Raw genomic sequence first — 18,172 nt, forward strand, 5'->3', positions numbered from 1 at the left:
TTAAAGATATATATTTGTGTATCCCACCCAACCCATTTGCTGTGGCCTCCCTTACAATATTAAATCATAGTTTACTGATCATGGAGACTCAAGGATAAGGGCTCTGGCCTTTAAGGGTTAGGAGTGTAGTCTCCAGTCCTTAAGAATTTTAATATTGCAGGGTAATCTAAAGACTGATTTCTAATCAGAATATTGCAGAAATTAAATTCTTTCAATATGAGATTGGGTTCCACAAATACTAGGGTAGGATACTCAAGATATATTGGAAATCACTATTAGTATAATACTGTATATACAGTAGCTTTCTATTTGCAGTATATCCTATACTGCAAATATACTAACTACCTGTATAAACATATACTGTGGTTCAGCTGGCATGTCGTCGGCATAGCTAGCTTTTGCCGGCACATCCAGCCTGCTAGCTAAAAGAGAGAGAGATAGCATGGAGAAAAGGCTACCTAATACTGTGTATGTATACAGTAAATATGGATGTAAAAGTCTAATTTTTACTACCTTTTTCCAGAAAGAAGGTTCAAATGGAAGAGAAGAATGTAACATTCAAGCTTCCATCCAGCTACAGTACTGTCCAGGGTCACTGCTGGCCTGCAGCTGTTGCTAGTAGTCCAAGGGAGAATTGAAGAACCTTTGGTAGCAGAAGGGACTTCCCACTCACAGCCAACGTGGCCACCAGCCGCCGGCAGGCAGCCATCATGACTGCCGGCCAGCAGCTGCCATGACTGCCAGCCAGCAGTTGTCATGACTGCCAGCAGTCATCATGGCTGCCTGCCACTGAAATAGCTACTGGCAGTCGGACAACGGCTGAAGAGAGAGAGTCTGGTCGGTCCCGGCAACCCACCGGCAACGGTAAAGTTGCAGGGAGCCACCAACATAAAGGGATAGAGGGGAAGGGAAAAGAGGGTCCTGTAAAAGGTACTGCAGGAGCCAGCCATATAGCCTGTCCTGCCTCACCTAACGAAACCCCGTTCCTGTATTAGAACTATCCAATGTGGCTAAAGAATTCTATTCCCTAGCCTAGGGTTAGATTAATACAATAAAGAGGTTGGTATCACCCTCGCCACCACCTCTAAACTATAAGGGAACGCGGTTCTAGTGCCGGTGTCCCCTAAGCAGTAGAAGAATTCTATTCTTCAGCTTAGGGTCAGCCAGCACAGGACTAGTCTACTAGGCCACAGGGAGAAGGTATCATATCGTACAGACCCTTCAGGAGTGGCCTAGGGAGGTCTAGCCTCCTATGTCGGCAGCCTAACCTAACAAAATAATTCTATTCACCTTGCTAGTCAGCTACCGACCACAGACTAAATACTCTGAGGTTCTGGCCCAAACCCAAAAACCTGCATCTGCGGTTACAAGGGAAGGGCAGAAAAAACCGTAGGATAGTCATGCCTGAATTAAAAATTCGAGGCCGACCCACTAAGGTTGTAGCCTAAGGAGAGGGAAAGAGGGATTACCCTTAAATCCCCTTTTTGGAGACGTGTAATGCTTCATCTAATTCTAGGAGATAACTATCTCTGCATGAATTGAAATCACAATACACGAGGGTAACCGGGGAAATGTCTGAACATATAATAAAACGCCTAGGTTAGGTTACCTAGGCGAGACGAAATCTCGGTTACCTCACTCACTGAAACTCTTAACTGTACGATCGACATAGAAAGGAAAATTATGCACATTATAAATTTCTTTACAAGTATAATTTGCCTAAATAGCTTACATAATTAATTAATTAATTAATGCTATTTAAAAACCGAGAAGTCGTTCTACTAACTAAATAACACATGCCTAACGAACGACGGCGCCCATGGCGCCTCCGGTATGAGGCGTAGCTTCTAACCACAATAAATTACTTTAATTTCACTGTGAAACAGGGGCTAAAAATTACTCATTGTAAAGACCCAATACTCAACTTTCCGAAGGCGAAAGAAGTTGGAGAATGCATAATAATAACCCTTGCAAATCGATCTAAAAGTTAGATCAACAGGGAACACCACTGAGCGAAATCGCTACAAAATTAGGAATGTCCGCCATCTTGGGAATGGCGCTGTTGTGGTGGTCAATAGTAGTACGAGAACGGGGGTAAACTTGATACGGCCCCCCTTCTATCCTGCCACGTCCCCCTCAAAGCGTAAACGATATTAGGGGTGCAGATTGCTATGTGGCGTGTCAAGAATACGTCCTCTGATATTATGCGATATCCTTGAGAGAAAATTTAAGGATATTCGCTCCAGGAGTTAGAATTCTGGGACCTGAAGGTGTAATTCTCTGGGAATATCACTGTAGTAACATATATCCCTTAGGAATCTACTTTAGGAACTTCCATCAGGACGACATGGCTTGAACCCCCCCAAAAAATAATATATATATATATATATATATATATATATATATATATATATATATATATATATATATATATATATATAAATAATGTATACATGTGTATATGTATGTGTCTGTGTTTTATCATCATCATCAGTCGTAAGTAGACCACCGCAGGACAAAGGCCTCAGACATGATCTTCCACTCTCATCTCTTTATGGTCTTTCTGTGTCGGTCTATACCCGAAACTTTTCTTAGCTCATCAATCCACTGTCTTCTCTTTCTTCCCCTGCTTCTTTTGCAATCTCTAAGGACTCCTTCTGTTATTCTTCTTGTCCATTTATTATCTGTCATTATCATGTTATGTCTTGCTCATTTCTTTTTTTGTATATGATGTTAGAATATCCTCTGTTTTAGTTTGCTCATCACTAGCACACACACTCAGAATTAAACTAACAAACTTATTTATCTTATGCCTGATCTTGATAAAGTCTGTTCAAATTACTGTGTTTTCAAACACCTGATTCATTATCCGTTATCATAGTTCTTTTCCTGGTAGTGTCAACATAAGGTTTGCCATATTATATTTTAGAAAACAGATTTTGACGTAGGAAAAATCTATTTTTGATGATAGAAGTTCCTCAAAGACAGCTTTCTACTAGGGATACTTCTGCTAAAGATATACCAGAGAATTTTACCTAAGAAGTATCACAGGGTTCTATCCCATGGAGCGAATATCCCAAGAGATATCGTGTATGCAACAGGGACGTGTTTAAAACAAGCCATGGATATCCTTCTTCAAATAGAGTTAAACTTGTCTCAAAGGATATGGGATAGGAACTGCAGCGATCGTAAGATACTTTTCTGTTGACGTCTGGGGATTACTTTTAAGTGAAGTAAGCACCTGACAGATTTTGCAATTTCCTTTCTCTTGTCTTGCGGTAGAGAAAGGATGTGTGACTTTAGATTTCAGTGAAGCCCTAGCCACTGAAAATCTTGAGCTGGAGATAGCCTGGACTTTTTAAGGTTGATTTAAAGCCCAGAGACTGTAGGAATTTCATGACTTCTTGAGCTGCTAGAAGACATTCTGACTTTGTTCTAGCCCAGACTAGCCAGTTGTCTAGGTAAACCATCACCTGAAGGCTTTTGTTCCTTAGCGGTTGGACAATGGCCTCAACTAGCTTTGGGAAAATCCTTTGAGTCATACTGAGTCCGAAGGGAATAGCTCTGAATACATAGGTCTTTCTTGTCAGTCTGAAACCAAGGTAGGGGGAGAAGCGCCAACCTATCGAAATATGCCAATAGTCATCGTTAAGATTTATGGAGACGGTGTAGACCCCCTGTGGTAGTAGGGTCCGTATTTGCGAGATAGTCAATATCTGTAACTTGTCTTTCAGAATGAATTTGCTTAATGGGAACAAGTCCTGAATAGTTCGAAGAGTGTTTGAATCTTTCTTGGGCACGTAGAATAGCCACCCTTGAAAGTTCATGGATTTTGTGCAACGGATGACTCCTTTCCAGAGAAGATCCTGTACATAGTCCTCCAAGAATGGGGTTTTGGGTTGAAAGAACCTCTTTAACTGGGGTAATTTCTGTCTCCATTTCCAGCGTAGTCCCTTGGAGACTATGCTGTGGGCTCAGGGATCAAACTCCCATTGATCCATGAAAAGAGAAAGTCTTCCCTTACCAGTAGCTCCTCCCTCTACTTCCTCGGCCCATAGAATAACCTCCCCGTGTAGACCTTCCTCTGCTGTTAGCACTTTTCTTTTGTAGTGGCTAAGGCTGGAGACTGTGACACATACTACTGGGGAACCGTGTACGCAGTCTGGGAGATAGTGGCCACTGAGGCTGTTGGGACAGGAAGGGTTTTCCTTCCTTTAAACGTTTCCTAGGCTTCTTACCTTTGGGTTGAGATCCTTATCCGGGAGTGAATTTCCTCTTGGAGTACATATCCCACTTTTGCATAAGTCTTATTCTCCTGAGCCACTTTGTCCATTACTTCCTTGACCAATTTCTGAGGAAAGATATTTTTCCCCCAGATGTTTACGTCATTCAACTTCTAGGCTCATGCCTAATAGTTGCTGCGGCTAGGATGTGTTCTTTGCATGCTCTTTAGGCTAAAAAGAAAGCATGTATATTTTTGTGGAAAGTAGCCAGATGAGTCTTTGCCAGGACTGGGAAGAAGTCTGATTTGGAATAGTTCCCAATCAACATTTCCCAATAGGACTGGTGGGACAAAGAAGCAGATATCATCTTTTTGGCTTTCAATTCTTCCTTCAAAAGGAACTCGGGAATTCTAGGCAACTTTCGTTGACTTGTTTGCCTCCAATGTCCCCATCCAGTTTTCCAACCGTAAAAGTGTGTTAGACATCTCAACTGACCGAGTCATATGGAAGGACTAGGGAGACATGTTTGCACTCCTCTAACACTGGCAATGTCCACCTTCCATTACTGCCTTCTTCACAGCCTCTAAATATTTTGAGGCGAAGGGACAGACAGAATCTTTGGGAGCAACAAAGGTGGCCTGCTTTCTGCGAAGGCAGAAAGTTGAGTAATAGTGAATTTGGCTATCTTAACCCCTTTTACCCCCAATGCTATTTGGAACTTTCCCACCCTTAACCCCCAGGCGTTTTCTATTTTCAAGCGCGTTTCGCAATTTTTTTTTTTTTTTAGATCGCATTGACAGCCTTAATTTTCATCATAGAGGTCAGGTTGGTCTCATTCTTTTGGAAAATGCCTGAAGATTTTCATTTAGTTATCAATAAAATAAAAAAAAAAAGGCAAATAGCAGCTTTTTGCAACAACGTACTGGTACGACCATGGGGGTTAAGAGATGAGTTTTGTGAAACGTACTAGTATGGCCTTTGGGTGTAGAGGGGTTAAGTTCCTTAACCAATAAGGATTAAGTCTTGTTGTGGTCCAGGAAGATAGTCTCCTTAGGGATCGTATCATCTCTAATGGACGCTTCCAAGAGTAGCCTTACATAGCAGCAAGGATAATTATCAATAGAGTGGTAGAATTTTGAGTCGCAGACAGGCTTAGAACCCATACCTTCTCCAGTGTTGAGGTAACCCTCACTCAGAGCCATATGCTCAGCTAATGCCAAGGATTCTTGACCGAGCAATCTGGCGGGCTGGACACTGATGGAGCCTTGGACTTAGGTACCTCTTGAAAAGCATCTATCTTTGCCTCTAAGGACGCTTGAGCTCGTTTGTGTTCAGCATGTATATTTTCCATGAATGCTTTCATGGATGCCATAAACTCCAAGTGACCTGGGAACAAAGGTGTACTTGGCGTAGGAACTAGAGTAGATGTGGAGGTAGGGGCAGCAGATACAGGGATGGGGGATTGAGCCGAATAAGTTCTGGTTGCTGTACTTACCTGATGGTCATCTATGGACTCATCAGAGGCTTGCGTAGTCATCAGGATCCTCTCTCTCTCTGACGTCACAGAAGAACGTCCTAAACTTCATCATCCGCATGATCTAATTGTTCCGGCGGGAGTTTTATGGCCGGTATCTGGTGACCAAAAACAGCAGTCAACTCGCCCTTGGGAAAGAGGAGGTCCTTGATTTCCATAGAGGGAAGGTGGGCACCTTGGTGAGAGTTCTTCAGAACACTTCTCACCCAATGTCTAAAGGTCTTCTGATTCCACATTTTCTCGTCCTTGGAGACGTTGGTCGTGTGGATACCAGTGTTTATGAGGTCCTTGCAGATACTGTTGTTGGAAGGTTTCCGAGGTTGCAAAGAACCCTCTGGAAACATGAAAGTCTGCATGCTTCCGGCAAGTCTTGTGGCCACAAGGCAAGACCCATCTGGTACAGGTTACAGTCGAACACTCCATATCTTGAGCAACCTTTAAAGATAGAACATTTTCAATGAATACAAGTATTATATCAAAAAATTTTCCATCATAAAGTAAACATGGAATTATATATTGAGATAGAAATTTTTTAAATAATCTCTAGATTAAAAATTTTCTACTACACTAGCTATGGCCACAGCTATACTACAGTGGAGGCTCATGCCAAACAGCTCAAATATCTTTAAGAACTCTTAAAATAGTGTGGTAGAATAGTGAGAAAGGGTCACATAAGTGGAACATCATTTCCCTCCAAAGTTGGTCTGTTAGACAACCTAAGGTCACAAATTCACATACCATCCTGCCTAAGCCGGCAGCGGCTGCTCCCGAGGCGGCAGCAGCCGTGTCTAAGGTGGAAGCTATTCCTAGCACCCATGGCTTCATGACTGACCTTTCACTACCCCTATGAATGTTGACAAAATATAGCATTGTTCAGTCGGCAAGAAAAATGGATTATCCTATATAGAAACAGTCCAAGAGCAGGGGGAAAGGCACAGGAAATGGAAGGCAGTAGAAAAATACATCTGCCAAAGACCTAATTGTTATCATTAAATCATGAGGAAGAGGACTAGCCTTTTACGATAATAAAAGCCATACAAGATGGCCAGGATGTAAATGCAAGGGAAATCCTGACAACCAGGAGGAATCCAATCGACCAACTTTAAAAGAGAATATTCCTCGGATATAGAAGAGGAAAAAGAGGCAGACGACCAGCTTAAGGCAGCAAAGGGGGGAGGGGTGCTCCCCCTTTGTCTACTCATGTTGAATGCTAGAAGAACTTGAGCTGACAGGACTGGAAGTATGGCCTGATACTGTAGTAATATGGACTCCACAACAAGAGGTACATAGCCCAAAATGAGAAGCTGCAGTCAGAGACTAGGCAACTACGAAGGTGGCAGAGGAGAATCCCAAAAGAGGTTCTAGATATCTGCCTAGATAGGGTTATGTCATAAGAAAACTACTGTGTAGGCAAGCCTAGCCTATATAGCGGATGAGGAATGCTCAAATACTTGGGTATGTAGACTAGACAAAGGAACTGTAGCTCTTAGGACAGGGAAAGATTTTTGGCCTAACTAGGAAGGGGAAGGGGCAACTAGACCACCCAAGAGTGGTCTCTAAGGTGATAGAGAGAATTAATCTAAGGAAGGAATAAAATCTCGCCTACCTAGGGTCAGTCTAGATAGCCCACAAGCTATCTCGTCCATCTATATAGCAACTAAGGACCCTTCAGTCATCAGGGAACTGGACTGGGAGGTAAACAATATTCCACAGCAAGTAGATGCGCTAGCCAGGCAAATGGGGTGGGGGGGGGGGGGGGCTAGAAAGTGGTGAGGCAGCAGGACAGGAAGGCCTAACTGTAGCATTAGAACTAATATGTCGTTCCAAGGAGTCTGCAGTAAGAAGGCACGAGAACAAATCGTCACAACCAACTCCCAGCCCACCAAAAACTAAGTAAGGAAGCCTAGGAATGAGTTAGGCGACACGAAAGGAAGGTCTACCTGTCAGCATTAAAACAAAGTTGATTGCGTTCTAAGGGATCAACAGAGTGTAGACACAAGGAACAAGATCCCACAACCTGTGACACCTGGTCAAACACTCAGGCTAAGTAGATGAGTGAATTACTGTCACCCTAGGACAACTGAAAAATACTATACTGTACACTGCTCCCAGAAGGATCTTCAGGGCTACAGCTCCCTGCTAGGGAGGATGGGCAGCCTCACGAAAACCATAAGGGTATGTGGTAGAAGGTGAGGGTGCAGAAGTACATAATTACCATTTATGGCTTACAACCAAGATCAGAGTTAGTCTAAGTCAAGATTGGTAAAATACATACATGCAGAAAATAGTAAATGGTATAACCCTTAATCATACCACAATTATAAAAGAATATGTAAAACACATTCTTACAAGACTACGAAAGATTTCTGAGCGATTTGGATACATGAGCTGCCGTCTTCGGCCATGCGACGACCGTGGACAATTGAAGCAAGCACGGTGCAAAAATACCAAGGTGGAGACGCAAAATTCTCAAACACAAAAGGAAAAGGTACTCTATTTAGTTGATGAGGAAGAAGCAGAAGCGACCATGATCACAAAATCACTCAAAAAGCTACGAAAACACACAGAGAACTCCGAAGCAAAACCGTCCAGATGATGCTGCTAGAAGGAATGGTGAACCAGCGAACATGTCTACAGTACCACACTGGGATCAGAGTTGTAACGGATCTCTCGACCATGTATTTAATCCTATCCCATATCCTTCGAGACAAGGTTAACTCTATTCATGGAAGGATAGCCGTAGCTTGTTTTAAACACGTTCTTGTTGCATACACGATATCTCTCGGGATATTTGCTCCAAGGGATAGAACCCTGTGATACTTTTTAGGTAAAATTCTCTGGTATATCACTCGCAGAAATATCCAAAGTAGAAAGCTGCCTTTGAGGAACTTCTATCAGGACGACATGGCTCGAGCCCAAAAAATTTATTATAAAACACACTTAATAATTATTTAAATTTTTCTGGTAATGTTTTGTTTAGCCAAACATCGATAATGTTTGTAATTAAGGTAATTATATACTGTATATAATTTTCACTTGAAAGGATACTGAAGCTGTACTGTTATTGTTTCTGCCATTTTAAGATTATGCTTCCCATACAACTATCATTTGACTAGGTTTATTTTCTTTAATTAAAGAATTTTGCTTGCATATTTATCATTGGTTTAATCTGTATATCTGTAAAACTAAACAACTCTCTTGGCATTAAAAATTTGTTTAAGTTCTAATTGCAAAACCTCATTTGAAAATAACTTTTTTGTTTATTTTTGCTCCTGATTTTATCGTAATTAGATGTGAAAGAATTGATTGTGAATCAGGTATGACATATATCAATTTTGAAGTTTATTTCAGACTTGGGAAGATATGTTGTGCAGTTTAATTGTAAAAAAGGCATCTGGTAAAACAAACTGGTTTTAACTTGCAAGGAGAATAACTGCCTCTGTAAGAAATAATTCTTGCAATGACATAACAAAATTCCTCTTCTCAGGTGTTGATTGAAACCTTGGTAGAACTGGGAGCGAGCATAAGGTGGGCTGCTTGCAATATCTTCTCCACACAGAATGAGGTTGCAGCTGCATTAGCTGAAGCTGGTATGATTTTGATATATTTGTCCCTGTTTTAATTGACTGATTGTATTCTTTCTTATTTCTTTTATGTAAATGACTCGAGTATTTGACCGTGTCAAGGATTAGTAGTTATTAGACCTATGGGAGATATGTATTTTCACCTTGCTGTATTCGACTGAGACAAGTATCGTGTACTAAACCCATTTGACCAAATTTAGTAACTTTTTATGAATACATCATTAACTTGCCAGATCTTTGAAGTTTTAGAGGTAACTGTAGAGGAGACTTGCCATTTTCTAAGTCAAGGTTGTGTTCTGCATATTGTGTACTAATTAAATCTTTGGTTCTAAAGGAAAAAATCTGTGAATTTTTCAAATAACTGGTTGAACTAGTATTTAAAATTGTCTTTGTTTAATAGCAATTAAAATGTAAATAGATATATTGAGTTTTTTCTTTTTGAATAATTATTTGATAGTACCAATAGTAAGGATTCTCAAACTATTTTTAAATTAGGTATTTACACCTAAATATTGTGGTAAAAATATGATATACAAATTTCGGAACATGAAAAGGGAAACTTCTAGATATTAGGTATATGCGAGGATTGAATATCCTCTTTTTGAAAGATGTGTTATGAAATTAGTTGAGTGAGGTTTTCTAATTGTTGATTAATTGTAGTGTTAAGCTAGGAGCCTCATGTAAGACCAGCATTCGGTTTGAATTGGGATAAGCCAACATTAACATTTTGGATACTTCAGATCTCTTATTAATCTTGCTATTATCTTCTTTACAATTTTACACGATCAATTTGGTTACATAAATAAATGGAGTAAAATGGTAAGCTTTGAAGTATCCATTCCTATCATGTAAGAGAAGGTCTTTTCATATCTTCCTTTTTTTATATTTTTAGTATTCTTGAGCAGTTTTAGTATAATTTTAGTTAGGTTCATTTAGACTTGTTTTATGTATTTGTATTTTATGTTTATAATTTTCAACTTCCACTTGTTATCATGACTGTTTTAGGATATTCTTTTATTTCAAAGATAAATATACCAACATATTTTCATTGTAGGCCATCCTGTGTTTGCCTGGCGTGGAGAAAGTGAGGAAGATTTCTGGTGGTGTATTGACAAGTGTATCAACACTGAAAATTGGCAGCCAAACATGATTCTTGATGATGGTGGAGATGCCACCCATCTTATGCTTAAAAAGTATCCTGCCATGTTCAAGATGATCAAAGGTAAGCAGTTACGATTCAGTACTGTATTATCTATATATGGCATTTTGGTAAATTTGCTAAATATTTAAGGTGATTAAAGAGATTTTTATGCTGGAAGGGGATATGTTTTTGTTAAAATAAACAGTAATCAGTTAGCCAGTTTATAGAACGTAAAATCAAATCAGCTGGAAATCTTGATGTTTTAAGATATTAATGGCATCATCCTTTGAATTGTCTAGAGAATAAGTTTTTGGACCAGTGTATAGCTTTGGTTGTAGTATGTTATATTTGATATAGTGAGAATGGAAGGCATCACTTCAAGTTCAGTATATTGTACTGTAGTTTCATTTTGCTAATACACTTGTCTGTAATTCATGAAGGATAATGGTAAAGTTTTCTAGATGGTTTATAACCTAATTAAGTTTCTCATTCCTTTCTATAGGTATTTGTGAGGAAAGTGTCACAGGTGTTCACCGTCTTTATCAACTCAGCAAGGCAGGAAAACTGACAGTTCCTGCTATGAATGTTAATGATTCTGTAACAAAAACAATGTTTGATAACCTTTATTCATGCAGAGAATCAATCATTGACAGGCATGTATATTTTACAGGTTTTTTCTCACCAAGAAAATAATATAAAAATGTTTTGTTTTGGTTAACAGAAATTTTTACTCAAGTCTTGAAGATTCGTGTTGCTTAAAGATAATGTATGGAACCTGAAAAACCAGCCAGTTTTAAATTAAAAATGTGAATTTCTTTTCCCAGCTTAAAACGTGCCACTGATGTTATGTTTGGTGGTAAGCAAGTAGTAGTTTGTGGCTATGGGGAAGTTGGAAAAGGTTGTTGCCAGGCTCTCAAGGGATTGGGATGCACAGTATATGTAACTGAAATCGATCCTGTTTGTGCTCTTCAAGGATGGTGAGTATTTCTTCTGGAAATTATGTTTTGCTTCTCTAAGATTCAAGTAGTTAACCTAGAATAATTATGCTTAGCTTATGTAAAATAATCATGTTTAATTACCTTCATGAAAGCATACTGATGGTAGAAGTACTTTTTTGGGCTCAAGCCATGTCGTCGTGATGGAAGTTCCTTAAAGTAGCTTCCTAAATCAATATGATAGAGCTCCTGCGACCTTAGAATTTACAAACATATTTTAGTGAATTGGAGCAAAAAGAAGTATGCGCGAAACCTGGTGGGATGAAAGACAAGATAATCCCCAGAAAGGTAAAATAATATGGCTCCCAGGAGATTCATCGACACGGATTAAAAGGTTTAACGGAACGGTAGGCCTTCTAAACACACTAGAACAGGACATTTGTCACCATAGGGGACAACACCTGGATTACCATCAAGGAACCAATAGGGTATAACATCCAGATTAATCCAGGCTCACACAATGTCCCAAGAAGCATTACCCCAATCAGGAACCAGGTCACAGACATCAAGTAAACTAATCGGTAAGGAAATATTGCCTATGGCAATGCCCTAATTAACCCCACCTCCCTCTCTCTCTTTCCTTCTCTTTCCACAGATTAGAGACCTGTAGACTTTGTCTCTTTTGGAGTTACTGTACTGTGTGCTTATTTTTTTCATTTGTCAGTAAATGGCAAATAAACTGATAAATTTATATATAGTGCCAGAGACATAGTGAAATCATCGTACAAAACCGGACAATAACAGACATGGTATCGTACATCGTACAAAAGGGTAAAATTATCATACATGTACGATATATATCGTACATATAGCAACACTGTTCAACAGGAAGTGTGTTAGTAGTAGCACATCTTTGAGATTGGGAGTTGTAACGGCTCTCTCACCCATGTTTTCTATCCTATCCCTTATCCTTCGAGACAAGGTTAACTCTATCCGGGGAAGGAAAACCATGGCTTGTTATTAACATGTCCCTGATTTATACACAGTGTCTCATGGGATGTTTGCTCCAGAGGTGAGAACTCTGTTGATACCTCTAAGGTAAAAATTTCTTTGGTATATCACTTGCAGAAATATCCCAAGAAGAAGCTGCGAATGAGGAATTTCCATGAGGACGATATGGTTATCTCGCCCAAAAATAGATTTTTCCTATGTCAAAATCGGTTTTTTTGTACTTTTTTCTTGTCACTTAATTAGTGAGTATAAGGTATAAAGTATACAAACAATTATTTTATAAAACATGGAAATTTATTCTTTTTATTTTTATTACTTTATAAAACATGGAAATTTATTCTTTTTATTTTTAAGAAATTAAGAAAAATATAAACCAAAATTTCACAGAAATAAAAGAATATGTTTAAAAACAGTGCGAGGATAAAACTAAAATATTATTCCTTGAAATACACCAGAATTAGCCATTATGAAGCTTTGTTAATTTTTGAATGTTTAAAATTAAAGAAATAGAATATGAAACGAAAAATATAATGATTCGAGAAAAACTTGTTTAAAATTTTTTTTATTTTCCTTCAGTGATGAAGTTCTAGGTGATAGTTATTATGCTCCTATCTTACTAAAGATATATTATCCCCTGTTATGATACGATAAAATGAACAATCAAATCTTGGGGTGGTTTTCATAGCATTAATATGCTCATGATCATATGACCTCGCTTTACATGTTTCTTCAGCACACTAAATCACTTTTCTTATGTGAAAACTTTTCATTAACTTGAAATAAAAGCGCACTTAAAAGAACCCATCTTTGGTTTGATTGAAGTTGTAAAAATTAAAAAAACAAAATAACTTGTTACCAAAAAAATGCGGGAATAACAATGGTGATCGGGAAAAACTCAAAACGTAATAATAAGTCACTTGTTTGCAAACTTAAACAGTTAGGAATGGGTGGGCTGTTCTTAGCATTATTATTGAATTTTTAATTAATAGATCTCAAAGAGTTGTTGTTAATGGGCACCATAGTGAGTATAGGAATGTGATATCTGGTGTTCCACAGGGTAGTGTTCTTGGCCCTTTACTTTTCATACTACAGTATATACATATGACATGTGATTTGGCCTAGAAAACAAGCTTGTTGCATATGCAGATGATGCTACTCTCTTTGCATCAATTCCTTCTCCTGAATGTAGATCTGGGGTTGCTGAATCCCTAAATAGAAATCTAGCTAAAATTAGTGCATGGTGGAAATTATGGGGTATGAAGTTGCATCCTAACAAAACCCAAAGTATGATTGTAAGCAGGTCAAGGACAGTGGCTCCTCAACATCCAGATCTCAGCATTGATAATGTTTCTTTAACTTTGTATGACTTTTAATATTTTAGGTGTTATTTTTGACAGCAAATTTACTTTTGAGAAACATTAGGTCTGTGTCTTCTTCCATTACACAAAAATTGGCTTATTGAAAAAGTCTTTTAAAATTTTCGATGATCAATCTATTCTGAAGAAGTATTTTAATTCTTTCATTCTACCTTGATTCGAGTATTGTTCTCCTGTCTGGTCTTCAGCTGCTGATTCTTATCTTGATTTGTTTGACAGAAACTTACAGTCTATTAAATTTCTTATTCATGATTTAGATATTAATTTTTGGTACCGCCGTTAAATTAGTTCATTAGTTCATTTACATCCGTAAAGAATATGACCAATTGTTCTTTTTGAATAATTTCTATTTTTTTTCTGACAACAGTACAGCTTGCTAAGATTCGAATATATGAAAGACATCTACTATTGGTATGAGTGTGTGTCACTAAAATTTTACATAACGGGCAAAAATTTCCCTCCTCTTTAAATTTGAATGGGAAGTAGATTTTGAACTCTCCATCTTGATCATAGTATTACTAGAGGACCAGTTATAAGTATGTTATAAAGTATGTATATAAAATCGCCCATCAAAGTTTTTAGAATGATCATCAAGGCTAAATTCACAATATTCATAATTGTTTTTTTTTATCATTTTTACACTCTGCCTTAGTTTTAGTAGTTCATATGTACATGTACATATTCTTTATCATTAAAAATACTCCACATTGTATTCATTCATTAAATGTTTTGGGTTAGGCTGCTTTATGGTTCACAAGGACTCCTTTAAAGTCTAGAACAGTGTTCCAGTACAACATGATATACGAAGAGATATTGTCTTCCCTGTCCAAGGGCCAGTATATCAATGTGCATAGCATGGAATTGGTGTATATAAGGGAAACCCACTGGACCTGTCACAGTACCTTTAATGCTGAAAATAAACCTGCTAACTGTTACCCACAGAAAATCACCATTACTAACACAGAAGACAATGCTTACCAGGGTTTTTGTTTCTTGCCTGGCATCTATCTTTTATTCATTAGTCATAGAAGAAGGACATTTTGCTTGTGCTCCGAATCGACAAGTTTCATGATTTTTACCTTGACTTCTTAGTTGAGTAAAGTTAATTAGTTTCTGAATTAATTAATTACATAATTCTTATTCTAAGCGATAGTTTATACAGGCTCTGCTATTTGGTACGGACTTCTTTCCAGTGTCAACCATGCTAGCATATTTGCAGAGATCCATTTTCATCCGTAAAGGTAGTCTGTTTTGAAAATACTTGGACTACCAAGCCCCTGTCTACAGTGGCTGTCTTTGTATCATGATCTCCCTCACCAAAAGAATGATTCACTTTCCATCCATGAAACCCATGATGTATAAGCTTTTTTTTTTAGATTTTCGAGTTGGTCCGGATGTTTGGTGTTGATGAGACACGACCTGAAACATGTCAAAGCGTTTCAGCATGTGTGTGGTGCTCATCTTGATTCTGGCACCCATGGGGGAAATTAGGTTGAAAATAGAGATCCTCAACTGGGACTCTTAGGATCAATTTAATGGTCATCTAGCTTGCCTTCTCTAGGGATTACCTCTCATGGGTTGTCTTGGTTTTTTTCTTTCATGTACAGTATGTAAGCATGAAATTGGGTGTTCACTTGATTATAAATTAATGGACCCTTAAAGGCCGCTCATGAATGGCAAAGGCAAGGGAGAGTGACATTGCCCTAGCAAGCAGGACAGTGCCCTAGAGAATGACTATATATACATATGATTAGTGCCCAAGCCCCCTCTCCACTCAAGCTAGGACCAAGGAGGGCCAGGCAATCGCTGCTGATGACTCAGCAGAGAGACCTATATGCTCCCTCAAACTATCCATCCTTAGCTCACAAGGCTGGTGAGGTTGCAGTGATCAAAGAAAAGAGTTTGAGCAGGACTTGTACCCCAGTCTGGTGTTCGTTCACCAGTCAGTGACATTACCGCATCAGCCACCACACAACCCTTGTGGTGCATGAGTCTACCTTGTTTTATGCTCTAATATTAGTTCGAACATCACGGCAGCCTGACCCCAAAAAATATGTTTTATTGAAGGAAAGATCCATTTTCAAGGTTCTGCAGGGTTTCCAACACCCTCCCACTTCTTTAGACCCATGAAGCAAAGTAGGTCATAACCGAGACATTCTCTTGAATGGAAAAGATGGTTTCTGAGTGAGAAGCAAACACCAGGATAAGCATTGTCTTCAGTGTTAGTAATGGCTCTCAGTGGGTAGCATGTTGTCTGCTAGCATTCTAATTCCACATTGGTGGTTTAATGATGGCTTTAATAGAGGCTGAAACTGTGCCTTTCTCTTTTAATACCGATTCCGTGGCTTGCATGTTGATACACAGGCCTGAGTACAGGGAATCCACATTTCTTTGGTATATAATTTTTTATTGCATTCCCTGTTCAAGCTTTTGTAGGAAAGTGCTAAAGAACCACACAGCACCTTGCCAAAAATAGCCTTTTTCATCATCAAAACCCCTTTTATATCATGAACTTGATGTGTTGAATAACTGTCAATGACATATTTGGAAAAAGTATTCTATGTAAGAAGTAAAATATTATTCTTTGTTAAAGATAGAAGAAGCTGTAGTGTATATCTTCACCTGAATTGTGAGCTAAGAAATTCTATCCACTGAATATTTCACACAAGCACTCAAGTAATGAAATATTTTGGATTTCCTGCATTTTTAATGATCCTGAACTATTTATGGCAAGTCATATGTTCAGGATCTGTAACAATTATTTCCTCTGTCTGAAGTCTGTTTTGGATTGTTCCACATGGGGCATCATTACTGTACCTTAGATGTACCCAATTTCTCAAATTATTCTTTATTTTTGATACTGTGGGAATCTTATATATATTTATCTAATAATTTTTATCACTGGAGATGATTCCTTTACTAGTATGTATCAGTACAGTGCCTGACTTATATCTTAATCAGTTAGCTGAATTTTTATGTTGTCATTGGCCACAATAGACTGCTGTTACATTAGTTTAATTTTTTTTATATTAGTTTGACAATGCCATTTAAATTCTTTCATCCTTTCTCACATAAATTTAATTCCATATGAATGTTATATGTTAAGGGAATGCTTTAAATAAATACTGAACAGACCTTACACATGCATGTACTGTACAGTAGAAAGACATAGATATATTTCTTCCAAAATTCTTTCAAGCCAAATTTTCTTGCTCAAAATTATTGACAAAGAGTTTTTCTTTTCACTGCGTCTCCAAAATTATTGTACAAAAGTGCAATGACTTAACAGTTAGGAAAATAATTTTTGCCCCACATACGCATGGTCTGATACCAGGTATGTTATTAAAAACTCATAAAACTTACTTGGACATACAGTACATATGAATAAGTATGTTGGGAACATTAACTCATACCTTTTCAGATAATTTATGTACAGTAGAAACTCTCTTGAACGTGTATCCATTATGGGAATAATGATTAAGGACATGAATAGATTATTTCTGTAATTTTCTATTCTGTTTTAATTGTCATATGTCTTTAAGAAAGGAAGTCCATCCATCCATATACCAAAGGCACTTCCCCAATTTTGGGGGGTAGCCGACATCAACAAGAAACAAAACAAAAAAAGGGAACCTCTACTCTCTATGTTCCTCCAGCCTAACCAGAGAGTAGAGGTCCCCTTTTTTTGTTTTGTTTCTTGTTGATGTCGGCTACCCCCCAAAATTGGGGGAAGTGCCTTTGGTATATGGATGGATGGACTTCCTTTCTTAAAGAGATATGACAATTAAAACAGAAAGCAAGGATAATACAATAAGCATTATACTGTTGCTCTATTCCTGTTTTTTAAATAAAGTTGTCTTTTGAATATCTTTTTTTTCTATAATTTCTTTTGAATAGTAGAAATTTGAAAATTATACAGTATCTGATTGCAATTATTTGGTCCTAAAGGTTTTTATATAATTGTGGTTTTCAAGCCAGTTTATCAAATTGATATTCCTATGTATTTTTTCCTTCAACAGCATGGATGGTTTTCGTGTTGTGAAACTTTCAGAAGTTATAAGGCAAGTAGATATTCTTGTGACAGCCACAGGAAATAAAAATGTGGTTTCACGAGATCATATGGACAAGATGAAGAATGGTGCTATTGTTTGTAACATGGGTCATTCCAATACAGAAATTGATGTGGTGAGTATCATCAATAAGTTTCCTTCCCCCTTTTTTAAAGGATTTTTCCTTAATGTATTTGTATAAATATTGCAGCTGTTGAATGTCCCAAATTTCTTTATTAAATAGATTTAATTGTTTTTCTTGGTACAGTTTTATACTTTTCATTATATGTTTTATTCTCTACTTTTCTTTTAATGTTTT

At 37.9% G+C, this 18,172-nt stretch overlaps 1 protein-coding gene across 2 annotated transcripts in view; it reads left to right on the forward strand.

The window, feature by feature from the left end:
• LOC137650089 (adenosylhomocysteinase-like 1) overlaps nucleotides 1-18,172 on the forward strand; it is a 119,886-nt gene that overhangs the window by 88,837 nt on the left and 12,877 nt on the right. For both annotated transcript variants that reach the window (XM_068383179.1, XM_068383180.1), the window contains 5 exons: nucleotides 9,245-9,347; nucleotides 10,396-10,563; nucleotides 10,985-11,135; nucleotides 11,307-11,459; nucleotides 17,824-17,989. In XM_068383179.1, the coding sequence (XP_068239280.1) occupies nucleotides 9,245-9,347; nucleotides 10,396-10,563; nucleotides 10,985-11,135; nucleotides 11,307-11,459; nucleotides 17,824-17,989 (741 nt within the window). The remainder of the gene's footprint in view (nucleotides 1-9,244; nucleotides 9,348-10,395; nucleotides 10,564-10,984; nucleotides 11,136-11,306; nucleotides 11,460-17,823; nucleotides 17,990-18,172) is intronic.

Source organism: Palaemon carinicauda, chromosome 11, assembly GCF_036898095.1.
Source record: "Palaemon carinicauda isolate YSFRI2023 chromosome 11, ASM3689809v2, whole genome shotgun sequence".
Taxonomy (NCBI): Eukaryota; Metazoa; Arthropoda; class Malacostraca; order Decapoda; family Palaemonidae; genus Palaemon; species Palaemon carinicauda.